Below are 16,782 nucleotides of genomic sequence, written 5' to 3'. Positions count from 1 at the left end.
GTTATTGGCAAGTTTTGTAAACAATCGCTTGACGGAAAGCTCTAATTCTTAATATATACAAACATTTGTATAACAATTTAATTGCAATGTTTTCACGTAATATTTTTTTTATATATATCATGCAGCTATATATTTGTTAGACTATGAAAACCAACTGCCCATTAAGATGTTTTAATAATCTTCATGAAATATGATTGTCTGCAAGTTATTAAACAATGTATCTGCTTGTGAATGAAGTCGAGTATATTGAGTACCATCTTGCCAAAGACACCATGTTGTTTCAGAGACTGTCTCTTTATGCCAAAATCCGAACATTATTGTGGTGTAGAACTACTAAATATCAAGAAACTTTGTGAACACAAAGACCCTCCAACCCCCAACATAGTAGAACGTGGTGGAAATGTTTAGGCGTGAAGGTGTGAAAATATTTTATGGTAACACTGGAATTTTTTTATTTAAAGCTCGCGTGACTGCAGGTATTCATATTCTTGGTTCTTTCAGTAAAGTCACGTAGAAGGGAAACAATACAATGATAAAAAATATAATTATATATATAAAACAATAAAATTATCACGACGTTTCGACTGCAACACAAGCCTTCATCATCAGGTGTTAAAAACCACAGCAAGAAAATTTGAAAAAGTGCCAAATCGCTCTCCGTGGTGCTAACGTTAAAAAAACGCCACTTTTTTCAAATTTTCTTGCTGTGGTTTTCACACCTGATGATGATTGCTTGTGTTGCAGTCGAAACGTCGTGAGCATTTTATTGTTATATATTTTATTATTTTATTGTTTCCCTTCTATGTGACTTTACCGAAAGAACCAAGAATATGAACACTGGAAAAGTTCATGTTTATAAAATATAGATAATCCTATAAATATATCTTCCAGTATTTCACCCTTTTTTCTTACTTTAACCTCAATCTGGAAAATGTGTTGCTTTTGTTATGGCCTGGAGAGTGAATATCCTGCATTTAATTTCTTATATCAACTCCCTGGTTTGAGTGAGCAAATTATTTAAGTACAGAAAAGATGATCTGTTGAACTATAACTGAAAATGTCATATTTACAACATGATACGTACAAAATAACGACGACGTGAGGAAGCCTTCATCCAGCAGTGCATTGAGTATGGCTGGCGATGGTGACACTGCGCACAACTTCAGAACCTGCAAGTATATGTGTTGACCTTGACCAGACTTGACCCGCCTGAGCACTTCTAAAATCGTTTTGAAAATTCACCTTGTTTACTATAATACAGGGCATGGACATTAAAATCCATTTGATAATTGCCAATTGCACATAATTACTCATTTTTAGTTGACAGGTTTTTTTCCACGCAGTGAAATCAATTTGGTTATAATTTTACATCATCAAGATCTATCCGCTGCTGAATGAAGACCTTCCCCCCCCCCCCAAAGCCGTCACCACCTTTCCCGATCCTGCGATGTAATAATCATAATTATCCACCTTACACCACAACGGGCTTCTTCCATCACTCCGCCCCACTCCATAAAAGCCCTCTCAGATACCCTCCACCCTAATTCTGTGCAACATAACAATAGCCTGCCGACTTAGAGTACTTTGGTATTGTCAAATACTGTATACTTTATATTTTAACAGAAGTACAGGGTTTTTAAAAAGATGGACTCAATTTCAAAGCAGTATATTTCACGATGACAAAAAGTTAAAAACGGTCTAATGAGTTATCAAGTTTTACTAACCATTTTATAATTGCTCTATGAGCCCTGCACCTGCTGTACGGACAACATCGAGACGATTGTTGAATTCGTCCCAAAAGCCTCTCAAAGTGTCTTCTTCCACTGAAGTCACCGCTGCCGTGATTCTGTTTTTGAGGTCATCCAGATTAGTCGCTAATGGTGGCACAAAAACACGGTCTTTGACGTATCCCCACAAGAAAAAGCTGCAGGGTGTGATGTCTGGGGATCTTGGGGGCCAAGAGTGTAGCGCCAAGTCCCGTGAGACCTATCCAACGTTGAGGCAGCGCGTCTTGTGAATGACTGAGGCTAGGGGCTGTTTGTGCGCTTGGAGAGGCATCTAGTGGCAATCAATTGAAACTCTATGCCCCGCCCTTTCAAGTGGTAAGAGTTTCATTCATGGGCGGTTCGTGGTTGCAGGGATATCGCGATTTCAAATCGGGTAATTCTATTTTAAACACCCTGTATTGTGTTGAATAAAACAAAAACCAGGGGATGGTACAGCATAAGGTCAGATGGGGTTGGGTTGAGTGAGAAAATGCAAGGGTTAAAGAGTATCTACGTATGTCATGTGCGAGTGTAATTTCTTAAAGACAACATTGTTACTGTACATTGTCTAGCTCTGTTTGTTAGCACTGGCATAATGTATACGTTTGAAACGACTCTGACGACGAAGTAACAAGAGCCACTTTATTGGGACACAGCCACAATAGGGGACCCTAGGCTTCGATCTTGTCTTCTTGTCTTCCCTCGAACGTCCCCTCCCCTTGTGCTCTGCCCTTTTATATCGTTCCAGTCCCCTGACTGGAATGTTCCCTCACTGTATTTCCCATAGCCAAACCTTGTCCTTCTCCTCTAATGGGTCCCAACCGTCGCCTCTGGGTTCCATTTTGTTTCCCACCTATTCTCATTTAAACCCTTTTTTTCATTCACTTTAAAAGCCTTGCTCCCAACTAATTCCTGTGAAGGCCTCTTTTGGCCAGTCAGGAAATTCTCCAGCGTTGTGCTGCTGCCAGGAAAAAAACCCTGCATTGCATAAGCTGTATTCAAGTGCCTGATCAATAGTTTTTTTAATTCTCAGGTGCCGGGGAGGTCTATTACGTTTTGATGAATGGTAATCATTCCTAAAATTACACTACATGTATTGCAATTGCCTATGTTAAATATATAATTTTAATGGACAACTTTATAAAATATTTCCTTTCAAATGGTACTTATATTCAACAGAAGGGAAATGTATGAAATTTGGAATCTCTTAGACTGGTCTAGATATACACCTACAATGAGAAATTGTGAATTTTATGGGTTACATTTTTTTACTAAATGGAATGCAATTTGAATCTCAAAGGACAAAGTGAGAATATTAATCAGAAATGCTTTTAAAATAAGAATATTATAATATATTTACACGCATTTACAAAAATTATGCTTCAATAAGTGTAACTTGCAACTCTATAATACAGAGGTGACAGAAATAAGAGAAGCATAGGTTAAAACATGAAACATCCTTCAATATAATTTTTTTTAAAGTACTTTCAATGTTACATTGATCTTTTACGACAGGGGTGGGACCATTTTCCCTTACTTAGACCCTGAATAGGAATTACAGATACCTTTCGCGGGCCACACATTAATACACACCTTAGCATTATCCAATAATAACACAAAACAATAATGAGCGCGTCAGCTAAGTATGAAGAGCTCATTGCAGTGAGAGAAAAGACGTGAGTGCGCTAAAACTATAAACCACAGTGTTGCTCGGTTTCAAAATATTCCTCTCCAGTACTCGGTTCGTGCAGCTGATATGCTTGTAGTGGTAGGCCTCATGTGGCCCAGAGGCTTCATAAAATGGAGTTGGCCGTAATTTCCCTCCCCTCGTTTTGTGACATTCTTCATTCTGTCAAAAAAAATGCTTGGTGGCCAAATGTATGTGGTCTCTATTGGGGATTCTGAATACGGTGTTTTGGGGGAGATGCCTCCAGAGGTACAAGCAATATTAGCGGATCTCCAAAGCTTCAAGGGGTCTATTAAGGCATGTTAGGATCCGCGGCCGCAACCATTAAATCGTTTACACATCAATCGAAAAGGTATTCCATTCCAGATTTATGCCTACATCATTCTAATAACTACAGGGGGGATGTTTGTATAACATCTGTAAAGCATTCTCACTCTACAGAAAGGTTGATATTCAGCAGATAAAATAGGGTATGCTGCGTGAACACTTAGGTCCTTCCTATTGCAATGTGGGTATGTGGTAGTAGTGTTTATTTGCATTGAAATTACTATGTATTATGGCACAATGGTTACAGATGCAGTCGCATACACCTGGCATGTGCTACCTGCTTTACTGACACTACATTATTATCATCTTTTTAAGACGATGTTATTCTCACACAATGGAGTGTTTACCTGTTCGAGAAGTGGAGGAGGTTTTTTTCAATTAGCAGGAAGTCAAATTAGCAGATGGGCCTGGCTTGGAGTGCTTGGTAAATGGTTATGACCACTCATTGCATAGGGCCTTTGTGGGCGGTGCTCAGTAGGCAGTGCAGTCAAGGTTATTGTGAGGAATTCAGAAATCACAGTAAGAGCGTGTTGAACTGAAAGTTCAGGTTTGTTGAAATTCACATGAGTGTGTCAGAACTACATGTAGTGGTTTCTGTATTCAAAGTTTAAGGTTATTAACACAATTGCTTTGAATTGAACTGGCTATACTCCATTCTGGAAATGTAACAATCTCCATTTGAGCGTGCAAGATTTAAATTAGTTATATCTGATAAATATATATTGATGTATCATAGCATGTAGAGTTGTTGTGTGGATATTCCATGCTGAGAAGGCATTGGGGTGACCTTCACATCTAAGCTGTGAAATAAGATTATGTCCACTGCCCAACTCCCAATGATAGCATTCCAACACCTCCCTGTGCACTGATGGCTTCTGACTGCCTGCAGCCTGGCAGCTTGCATTGTGCAGTTATATAAATGTAATTTGTCACAGTACAAATGGCCTGAAATGTATAGTCAGGTTGAAATCAACAATACAGTAAGTGGAAACAATAATAATCATAATGGACAGATATATCCACTTCTGGATGAAGGCCTCCCAACCCATCGCTATCCTTTAAGGTCTCGATATCCAACAGTCCATCTCGATCTTTCACATGCGCTGATCTCATTGCTCCATCTCTAGGTGTGTTCCCTCCTTTGTGTGCCAATCCATTGCCAGTTTTAACCATTGGCCATCATCTCTTGTTACTTGGGTGTCCTGCCTAAACCCAATTACAGTCATACCTCGGTATACGACCGCTTTGGAATACGTCGAATTTGGTATACGTCGTGTTTTGACGAGAAAAAAATGTCTTGGGATACGACGTCTTGCTTGGGATACGACGCCTCGCTTGCTAGAACTTGTATGGGTCGGGATGAGTCACCGCGTACCCGCGTAGACCCCGTTCACGACTGAGACAAAGCGCAGCTCGTCAGTCTGCCTGTAGATCTCGTTCAGTGCACAACCCTTGCTGTAACTCTCTGTGAATTTTCACGTGTTTTTTGTCATTTTAATGTATGTATGCATTTTAGTAATAAGTAGCGTCTAAATTATTTTATACAACCCCATTAATATATAATATGCCATATAAAATATAATTTATGATACTCTTTATTTCTTATGAGAAAAATTCGTTTGGTATACGTCATTTTCGGTTTAAGTCCTCCCACCTTCTGGAACGAATTAACGATGTATACCGAGGTACCACTGTACTTTTCTAAACTCTCATTGTTATCTCACTAATTACTCTATGTTTTCTGATCGTTGTTTCTTTCTATCTGTCTGTCGGTGTAATGCAAAGCATGTACCTCTCCATGCTTCTTTGTGCACTTTTCATCATTTGTACCATTTTCTTTGTCAGTGTCTATGTTTCTGATCCAGACGTCATAGGAAGTAATATGCACTAATTAATAGTCACATTGCTGCATGTCATCAAGTGCAGCTTTCTAAAATCAATCCAACCTATTATTGTACGGCTCTTTTTTTTATATAATTTTAAGTCCAGTCCGCCTTCATGAGCTGTCATATGTGCACATATTCTGCTCTATTTTGCAGTTGCGTCCCTCTGACACATATCTCCAAATGTTTAGTGAGAAATGACGTCCATGGCATTTGCTTTGCTCATTTATCCTGAGCCCAACTTTGACTTTGCAGCCTTCCTGGTTGCCCTCTAAATTGTCCTATTCTGCTCCAAATGATATTCAAAAATAATTAATTATTTAGGTAGGAGGCTATTGGGTCCGTTCAGCTATCTCCATTTTTGAACAGAAAAAGTTTGAGACATTCCATGATCTAGATATTTATTGTCTGTGTAAACATTTAGTAAATAGGTCCACTTATTTTGTCCCAACAGCTGATCCAGCTGCTTTGACGACGTCTACAGTTATTCTCACAATCATGAATTAATTTATCAACATTCATGTTTGTACATTGCTGACGGATTGTGTTCAATGTGCTACACTGTGTGTACAGTAAGATCCCTATGCTGGCTTGTGAGTTTTGAAAAGTTTGCTGTTATTAGACCCTGTAGTTTGTAACATCTGGCAAGCTTGCAATGCAGAGTGCCTTATTAACCAGCATCCTTAGTGACTCGTTTGTTTTTGGTGCCAAATGATATGGCAGTCCTATGTGGCCTCCATGTGCACCAATCAACATACTTCATGATTCTTTATGGTATAAGTATTTCCTAAGTTGGGAGCTTGTAATAACACAAAGATGTGATAACCTCAAAATTGTGTGGTAAGTGGGATGGAATTAAAAAAAAATACCATAACAGGTGCTGATTTTAAGATAAAAACTTGATTTTGCAATTGCTTTTGGAAATGCTGGGAATGTAGTAGCTGTTTCTGGATGCATTGGTCATGCTTGGGACCAAGATTAAAATAAGAGGTGGTGGCAGCTGAATAGACGGTTAAGTCATTGCCGTCTGTTCTTGTTAAATCCCTGAGATACCATTGGCAACCCTTGGGAAGGCAATGGGTATCTTCCTATTGAGTTATGTCAACCCCTACAGATCCCACTTCCTATTACTCCTGACCACACAATCAAGGCAATAATCAGTGTATTTCTTTGTTGTGCTGTCCAGCTGCTGCATGATAATGTGCTCAAAATTTAGTTGTCTTTCATAGCTGCGTAGTTATGGAATATATAAGGGATTTTTTTTTAAGAATTAGTTTTTTTTACTGTTTACTTGATCATTTCCGTATGTTAAATTCTTGCTCATATACATTTTTCAGTAGGTGTTTGTTCTGATATTTGTATACAAATACTATTTTCTTTGATTAAATTCATTTTCAAATAATATTTGATAAGACAATAATTATATATATAGTACCGCATTGTGTAATGAATTCTGTTAATAAATACATTGCAATTATCAAAACCATTACCTCTGAATGCCATTTACAAAACATTGCCTTGGCAGCAATTCGTTGGTTTACTCATTCTGTATTTGCAAAACGGTATTTGCTTTCGTTATGGTAGAACATATAATTATTTTCTTCATGAAAATGTTAAAAGTATTGTGATCAGTTTAATAAACTATTTAATTTAATATTTAGCATGTGCGTTTGTGCTGATCCAAGCAGCAACTTCATCGTTTGCAGAATGCGGTGTCCACAACACTGCTAAGCTTGGTTAGTGAATAGTCTTCAACAATGTGCATCATCATCTGTCTTGCACCACAGATACAGTTAGAATTGTAGCATGAGGCCCACCCATGTAGGCTTGCTGCACACATCTACTACAATGGTCATTTAGATTTCTGTTCATTAATCTGTTGGTAATCTCATGTTACATTTGGAGATTTGCAATGTTTTAAGAGCACAAATTGCATACAAGTGTAGTGACATAGCGCCGACTGTCGTCCAGCAGCAGCAACTGTGGTGGACGGTTAGTGCACATGCCATCGAGCATATACACGGGTGTACCAGCAGGGCGGAGGAAGTGGGGCAAGGGTCATGGAAGACCTCATCGGGAGGCCCCTGGAACCCCCAAATGCCCCTGTAGAGGGGCTCTCTAGAGCTCCCTCTAGTGGATGATATTATGCCAACAGTTGCACGGGTGAGTAATTGCAAGGCTGCACCTTTGCCTTTCCCATGAGTGTAGGCAAAGGCACCGATTTTGCTGACATCTAATAATAAATTGAACTTACATTTAGGGCTCTCAAAGCTTAAGGTCGTTCCAAGATGGCGTGGATGAGGCTGTGATGGCGTGGAGGAGGCCGTGATGGCCTGGAGGAGGCCGTGATGGCGTGGAGGAGGCCGTGATGGCCTGGAGGAGGCCGTGATGGCGTGGAGGAGGCCGTGATGGCCTGGAGGAGGCCGTGATGGCGTGGAGGAGGCCGTGATGGCGTGGAGGAGGCCGTGATGGCGTGGAGGAGGCCGTGATGGCGTGGAGGAGGCCGTGATGGCGTGGAGGAGGCCGTGATGGCGGGGAGGAGGCCGTGATGGCGTGGAGGAGGCCGTGATGGCGTGGAGGAGGCCGTGATGGCCTGGAGGAGGCCGTGATGGCGTGGAGGAGGCCGTGATGGCCTGGAGGAGGCCGTGATGGCGTGGAGGAGGCCGTGATGGCGTGGAGGAGGCCGTGATGGCGTGGAGGAGGCCGTGATGGCGTGGAGGAGGCCGTGATGGCGGGGAGGAGGCCGTGATGGCGTGGAGGAGGCCGTGATGGCGTAGAGGAGGCCGTGATGGCGTGGATGAGGCCGTGATGGCGGGGAGGAGGCCGTGATGGTGGGGAGGAGGCCGTGATGGCATGGAGGAGGCCGTGATGGCCTGGAGGAGGCCGTGATGGCGTGGAGGAGGCCGTGATGGCGTGGAGGAGGCCGTGATGGCGTGGAGGAGGCCGTGATGGTGGGGAGGAGGCCGTGATGGCGTGGAGGAGGCCGTGATGGCCTGGAGGAGGCCGTGATGGCGTGGAGGAGGCCGTGATGGCGTGGAGGAGGCCGTGATGGCGTGGAGGAGGCCGTGATGGCGTGGAGGAGGCCGTGATGGCGGGGAGGAGGCCGTGATGGCCTGGAGGAGGCCGTGATGGCGTGGAGGAGGCCGTGATGGTGGGGAGGAGGCCCTGATGGCCTGGAGGAGGCCGTGATGGCGTGGAGGAGGCCGTGATGGCCTGGAGGAGGCTGTGATGGCGTGGAGGAGGCCGTGATGGCGGGGAGGAGGCCGTGATGGCCTGGAGGAGGCCGTGATGGCGTGGAGGAGGCCGTGATGGCGTGGAGGAGGCCGTGATGGCGTGGAGGAGGTCGTGATGGCGTGGAGGAGGACGTGATGGCCTGGAGGAGGCCGTGATGGCCTGGAGGAGGCCGTGATGGCGGGGAGGAGGCCGTGATGGCCTGGAGGAGGCCGTGATGGCGTGGAGGAGGCCGTGATGGCCTAGAGGAGGCCGTGATGGCGTGGAGGAGGCCGTGATGGCGTGGATGAGGCCGTGATGGCGGGGAGGAGGCCGTGATGGCGTGGATGAGACCGTGATGGCGTGGAGGAGGCCGTGATGGCCTGGAGGAGGCCGTGATGGCGTGGAGGAGGCCGTGATGGCGGGGAGGAGGCCGTGATGGCGTGGAGGAGGCCGTGATGGCGTGGAGGAGAATTACATGTTTCACTATTATTCCTATCCAGCTGTGTGTGTACTTTTTCAGGGAGATTTGGCTTTTAAAAATTAATTAAACCAGTGTGGAATTTTTTTACTATTCTTGGTTATGTTCATGAATGTTTTCGAAGGTCAGTACAGTTTAAATAGGAAGGGATTTAAAAGCATAGGATGGGATTGAACATTTTACTGTATAACAATAAGAGTGTGGAGCAGAGTGGATAGCACACAACACTATAAACCTGGTTACCCGAGTTTGACTCCCAGCCAGGGTTAACCAGACCTGCCCCTCCTTCACCATTCAGACCTGCACCCCCATTTACCAATCAACAACTGACCAGTGTGGTAAAGTATGGTCAAACAACCCCCATGACCAACATGATGTCGGGAGACCTTTAGCCAGCGGTGATTTTATAAAAGGCTGTACATTCTTCATGATTATAATCATAAATAATTATTTTAAGAGTTTAAATGAAACATATACAAAATAATACTACATACACTGTAAATACATGTGTCACAAGACTTATTGAACAATATCATGTGTATTCTTAGCTCTTTCGGTAAAGTCACGTTGAAGGGAAACAATAAAATACTACAATATATATTTTATTATTTTATTTCATTATTTTATTGTTTCCCTTCAACGTGACTTTACCGAAAGAGCTAAGAATATGAATTACTGCAGTCACGAAAGCTTTAAATCAAAATATCATGTGTGTTAAAGCTATGCTCGTTACTGTAATTAATCAGAGAACATCGTGTTGTTCCTCCAGCCGGTAATAAATCACAAAGCAACAAGTAAATGGTGTTCACTCCTCAGTGAGAAAATAACTCAGGTCTGAAGGTGGCACTCCATCCATTTTCTGTACCTGCATACTGCTGTCAACCTTCAAAGTATGTTGCGGACCACCGTGCACCTATACTATATTTTGAAGTATAATTACTCTAAAAGCACTGTCAATTATTAATTGAAAATCCACAAAAACGATTGACTTGCTTTTTTTGCCAAGTGTAAATAGTTGTGAAATGGGAAGAAGAATATATCTCATTTTCAAGGCCAGGCTAAACGGTTTTGGCTGTGCTGCATCAAGGCAGTAATAAGTAGAAAAAAATATTCGTAACGAGTTTGGCATGTGGTTGTTTAAAAACAGAAAGGACATTTCACATTGGTCCAATGTACCACACTCTAATTGATGAGTGAAAAGTGTGTAACTTATTGCAGTCATTTTCTTTCTGACACGTACAGTAGTTTCCAGAGAGATGACTAGTTTAAACACGCATTGCACCAAACATCCCAATTGTCACAGTTGTTTTCGCACCAAATAGTCGAGCACCTTGATGGATGTGCGTCACTGCCACATAAAACTGAGCAGTTACATTTCACTCTGTACATTTATTTTATAATAATACAAAAATCCACATTCATTTCAAAAAGCAACCATGCAGTATGATGCTACATGAGAAATGTCCAGCTTTATACAATATCTCACAAACTGGCACAATAGTCTAACACTGTTCAGCTGGAGCTTACATACAAATAAAACCATCAAATAACTCGAGAGGGGATGCCTTTTCATTTATCTCGGCTCTACAAGAATTGGCTGACCACCGAAACCATCGTCGCAGCTCCACAGCATCTCAAAAATTGCAACGGTACACCACAACGTGTGCACAACATTACAGTGAGCGAAAAAAGTATTTGATCCCCTGCTGATTTTGTACGTTTTCCCACTGACAAATAAATGATCAGTCTATAATTTTAATGGTAGGTTTATTTGAACAGTGAGAGACAGAATAACAACAACAAAATCCAGAAAAACGCATGTCAAAAATGTCATTAATTGATTTCCATTTTAATGAGGGAAATACGTATTTGACCCCTCTGCAAAACATGACTTAGTACTTGGTGGCAAAACCTTTATTGGCAATCACAGAGGTCGGACGTTTCTTGTAGTTGGCCACCAGGTTTGCACACATCTCAGGAGGGATTTTGTCCCACTCCTCTATGCAGATCTTCTCCAAGTCATTAAGGTTTCGAGGCTGACGTTTGGCAACTCAAACCTTCAGCTCCCTCCACAGATTTTCTATGGGATTAAGGTCTGGAGACTGGCTAAGCCACTCCAGGACCTTAATGTGCTTCTGCTTGAGCCACTCCTTTGTTGCCTTGGCCGTGTGTTTTGGGTCATTTTCATGCTGGAATACCCGTCCACGACCCATTTTCAATGCCCTGGCTGAGGGAAGGAGGTTCTCACCCAAGATTTGACGGTACATGGCCCCGTCCATCGTCCCTTTGATGCGGTGAAGTTGTCCTGTCCCCTTCGCATAAAAACACCCCCAAAGCATAATGTTTCCACCTCCATGTTTGACGGTGGGGATGGTGTTCTTGGGGTCATAGGCAGCATTCCTCCTCCTCCAAACACGGCGAGTTGAGTTGATGTCAAAGAGCTCCATTTTGGTCTCATCTGACCACAACACTTTCACCCAGTTGTCCTCTGAATCATTCAGATGTTCATTGGCAAACTTCAGACGGGCATGTATATGTGCTTTCTTGAGCAGGGGGACCTTGCGGGCGCTGCAGTATTTCAGTCCTTCACGGCGTAGTGTGTTACCAATTGTTTTCTTGGTGACTATGGTCCCAGCTGCCTTGAGGTCATTGACAAGATCATCCCGTGTAGTTCTGGGCTGATTCCTCACCGTTCTCATGATCATTGCAACTCCACGAGGTGAGATCTTGCATGGAGCCCCAGGCCGAGGGAGATTGACAGTTCTTTTGTGTTTCTTCAATTTGCGAATAATCGCACCAACTGTTGTCACCTTCTCACCAAGCTGCTTGGAAATGGATTTGTAGCCCATTCCAGCCTTGTGTAGGTCTACAATCTTGTCCCTGACATCCTTGGAGAGCTCTTTGGTCTAGGCCATGGTGGAGAGTTTGGAATCTGATTGATTGATTGCTTCTGTGGACAGGTGTCTTTTATACAGGTAACAAGCTGAGATTAGGAGCACTCCCTTTAAGAGTGTGCTCCTAATCTCAGCTCGTTACCTGTATAAAAGACACCTGGGAGCCAGAAATCTTTCTAGTTAAGAGGGGGTCAAATACTTATTTCCCTCACTAAAATGCAAATCAATTTATAACATTTTTGACATGCGTTTTTCTGGATTTTTGTTGTTATTATGTCTCTCACTGTTCAAATAAACCTACCATTAAAATTATAGACTGATCATTTCTTTGTCAGTGGGCAAACGTACAAAATCAGCAAGGGATCAAATACTTGTTTCCCTCACTGTACCACACCCGTGCTAAAAGGTAAAGTTAATGGCACGGTCCTGAAATTGAAATTGCATTAACTGAATTTTAATTTAAGTCACTTTTCTATTTACTGGTAAATGGTTTTAAGTGTTTTCCATTTTAAAGAGTAATATACGCAACAATCTGAAGTAAATTAAGCACATAGTATGATGAGCAAAGAGTAATTTCTTTCGCAATAAAGTTGTAATTGTAATAGTAAATTCTTTAGAATTTAAAAACATGAATTGGCTGTTATACGCTACAATATCAAGAAAGAAAAAAATCGATTTTGGAGCCCCTTGCAAAAATGTGATGTCTGCCAGCATTTGTGGCAGTTATTCTCAAAGTCTATACTTGAAAATAATGGAAAATTCAGTGCTGTTTACAAGTCACCACGCACATCAAAAGATAACCACCTTGTTACCACAATCTCACAAAGTTATTTTAAAATCTTGATTTGAAGCTTTCGTGACTGCAGGAATCCATACTCTTTGGTTCTTTCGGTAAAGTCACGTAGATAGAAAATTAATAGATCACGACGTTTCGATCGCAACACAAGCAATCGTCATCAAGTGAGACAAACACAGCAGGAGAACTGCTGACGCAGGAGAAAGAGCTGCTGCAACACGAGGTTATATAGGATTTAGGTAGGCTCAACCCCTGGGTAAGTGGGTAAGGAGCTAGAGATGGAATTTGTGCGTAAATGTAAGAGATTAGCATGTCAATATGAGCCGGCTCCAGCAACCAGAGAACCGTGTTCGTGAACACAAGGCAGATCTGAAACACGGTAGGACCAATACCTCTGCCGTTGCCGATCATTGTTTTAACGCTGTGGGCTCACACGAAGGTACTCTGCAAACCCACCGGCTATCATCAGAGATTTGTTCATGAAGCCATCGAGATATATAAACACAGACACAACTTCAACCGAGAAGATGGGTACAAACTGAGCAATTATTGGAAGGACGTTATTAACCAGGTAAAGTCTTAACTGACTGTGATGTTTCTAGCCTACCTGCCGATGTCAGCTGTTATTTCCGACTCTCTGAGTACACCACCAGGTTAAATATCTTTACATTTACGGGCTAAATATCTCACTAACACAGCTCCCGTTGCCCCTTTCCCTCGCTATGGCGGCAGCTCTCGTTTTTTAACAGACTATAACTTACTGTAACTGGCTGTGATGTTTATGTGTATGTGTCTCTGTGTTTGTGTCTCTCTGTTTATTTGTCTCTCTCTGTGTGTATCTCTCTCTCTGTATGTGTCTCTATGTGTGTATCTCTCTCTTTTTGTGTCTCTCTGTGTGTGTCTCTCTCTGTGTCTCTCTGTGTGTCGGAGTTGTCTCCCTGTGTGTCTCTCTCTCTGTGTCTTTCTGTGTTGTGTCTCTGTGTGTGTCTGTGTGTCTCTCTCTCTGTGTCTCTCTCTCTATGTGTGTCTTTCTCTCTGTCTCTTGGGTGTATGTCTCTCTCTCTCCATGTGTCTCTCTGTATCTCTCCCCATGTGCTTGTGTCTCTCTATGTGTGTCTCTCTCTCTGTTGTCTCTCTGTACGTGTGTCGTTCTCTGTGTGTCTCTCTCTGTGCGTGTCTCTGTGTGTGTCTCTCTCTCTGTGTCTGTCTCGTGGTGACGGCACCGCCACTTAGTGGCGAATGGCGGTTGTGTCTCTCTCTGTGTGGGCCTCTCTCTCTACGTGTCTCTCTCTGTCTCTCGAGGTTGGATCTCTCTCTCTGTGTTTCTTTATATGTGTCTCTCTCTCTATGTGGATGTCTCTATCTGTTTGTGGGTTGTCCCTCTATGCGTCTCTCTCTCTGTCTCTGTGTGTGTGTCTCTTTGTGTGTCTCTTTCTCTGTATCTCTCTCCATGTGTATCTCTCTCGTTGACATGCTGGTCTCTCCTCGTAGTTGCTCTTGCGGATTTTTTATTCTTGTTGCCTGGTTCTCTGACATTGACATGCTAATCTTCTCATTGGCACAGCCCCTGGTTGCTGGAGCCGTCTCATATTGACGTGCTAAGCTCTTACATTTACGTCCAAATTCCATCTCTAGCTCCGCCCACTTACCTATGGGTTGAGCCCACCTAAATCCTATATAACCTCATGTTGCAGATCTTTCTCCTGCGTCAGCAGTTCTGCTGAGTTTGTCTCATTTGATGACGGTTGCTTGCGTTGCGATCGAAACGTCGTTATTTGAAAACCTAAGCCTTACTGTACCTACAAACACAATGAAATATTGCAGGTACTCTGATATTGATACAAACTTTTTTCCTTTCAAGATATGCCAAATTGATCCATTTCATTATAAATTATATCATTGCATTAATATTATCATACCATAAACGAAAGGTCTAGTTGCTCATTACATATCAGTGTTTTTATATCTGAATACAAGGCCATTCTTAGAGTACGTCTTGACACCACAACATCCTTGAATGTGAAGCTGATCCTATAACTAGCTCTGACGACAAGTACAGGCACGTGTGTGCACGTGATTTTTTTCTACATTCATTCACACTGCTGCTCTTACTACCTGAGTACTACTCTGGCCATGTAGCAGCTCTAGATATTGTCAGTGTTCAAACGGACAGCGCCGTTACCGTTCATTCCTGCAGGAGATTTCCACCTTCAAAGCCTAACCCCTGCAGCCCCTTCAAGCCTTTGCAGAAATTGATTTTGTAATATTTAATGTTGTTCCTTATGGGGATGTGCTATTATAATGGAGTGGGTATTCTAACCATCGTGTTTTTCCATTGTTCCAGCTATTGTAATAGAAGTAACCCGTACCAATATAATACAATTCGATTTTTCATTTAAATACATTTTGTTAACAAGGGGAGTCCTCAGTAACCCATAAAAAAGTAAGCATGTTTGTTTTATAATTTATTTTTAAGTCATTTATATTTCGTGGTGGAATGGTGGCACAGATGTTAGTGTGTTGCACGATGAACCCAACGACCTGATATCGATTCTGGCCCATGGTTAACATCAGTGGCAAAGTGGTATCCTATCTCCATCCTCCCGCTTCACCAACATGTACTGATCAGTGAAGTATGGTGTAAAAAATGGTGTGGGGAGACTTTCATACATTTGTGAATTGAGAATGGCTGGAATTTAATTAGTTTAATTATTTTATTTACATTTGTCATGTTGACCTCCAACTGCGGTACCATGTTTATACGAAGTGTATTCCAAGGTAAAAGCATGACAAGGCAAATCGTACAACAGTTTTATTGTAAGATATGTGAAGCTGAAAATATGCAAGTTCTGCAATGAATACAAAGACTTCAAAAAACCTACAATACATGACATGTTAACTCTTATAATGAATTATGTGTTAATATATAGTACATATATAACTGTTACATTTTCTTTAAGGTTTAAAAAAGTGACATTATTTTAATTAAGACCTCGTATCTGTCATATTTTGTTCACAATCATCACAATACTTGCTTCTGATATGCCAACTGCTAAGGATAACATTGTGGTTTATACAGGCCTTTGGAGCACGTTGTTGTACATTAATAATTAATTCAAGGTCACCTGAATGTCGTTGGTGGTATGACTGATTCAAAGATTAGATTAAGCCATCTTGGTGGTACGTGACATTTCGTGAAGTTCTTGTTGGAGAAACAGATGTCTCAGGCCCAATAGCAGATCAGTGGCAATCCAGGAGCGGTACTCAAAAATCTTCATCAAATCTGTCGGTACGTTGGCATACAATATATATATTTTAAATCCCCAAGCCAAAAGTCCAGCTCTTTTGCCCATATCTTAAATGCTCATCTGATATCTGTAGAATGTTATTTTTCTCCTAGTGTATAAAAATGAACAGATCGGACAGAAACCTAGCCCAGGCCAAATACGTCTTTGTACAAAATAGGGTCCTCGCACAGGAGCTGCGGCAGCCAACTGGGAGGTGGTGCATCTGGGTGCACGCGCGCTCCTGTGCCTCGTCGTTGAGTGCCCATTAAAGTCCCGTCACCATGACTGTGAGGGGCTGGTGTTTGCTGGAGATGCTGCCGTCTCTGCGCAGGTGCTGCGGAGTGTAGCTGGAGCAGGGGACCGAGTCGCCGGGGTCCACGCCCCCCACCGTGGGGAAGTAGGCGTGGTGCAGGATGGGCAGCTGGATGGAGAGGCGGCGACGACACCTGGC

At 42.5% G+C, this 16,782-nt stretch overlaps 1 protein-coding gene across 6 annotated transcripts in view; it reads right to left on the bottom strand.

The window, feature by feature from the left end:
* Nucleotides 1–15,841: 15,841 nt before the first annotated feature.
* Nucleotides 15,842–16,782, bottom strand: part of LOC116948019 (gamma-aminobutyric acid type B receptor subunit 2) — a 161,116-nt gene continuing 160,175 nt past the window's right edge. For all 6 annotated transcript variants that reach the window (XM_032964323.2, XM_032964330.2, XM_032964321.2 and 3 more), the window contains one exon: nt 15,842–16,777. In XM_032964323.2, the coding sequence (XP_032820214.1) occupies nt 16,475–16,777 (303 nt within the window). In that variant the 3' untranslated portion in view covers nt 15,842–16,474. The remainder of the gene's footprint in view (nt 16,778–16,782) is intronic.

The sequence above is a fragment of the Petromyzon marinus genome, chromosome 2, assembly GCF_048934315.1.
Source record: "Petromyzon marinus isolate PM22_M1 ecotype Great Lakes invasive population chromosome 2, UKy_Petmar_22M1.pri1.0, whole genome shotgun sequence".
Classification (NCBI taxonomy): domain Eukaryota; kingdom Metazoa; phylum Chordata; class Hyperoartia; order Petromyzontiformes; family Petromyzontidae; genus Petromyzon; species Petromyzon marinus.
Note: the sequence above shows the minus strand (reverse complement) of the source record. Positions and strands in the feature narration are given on the sequence as shown.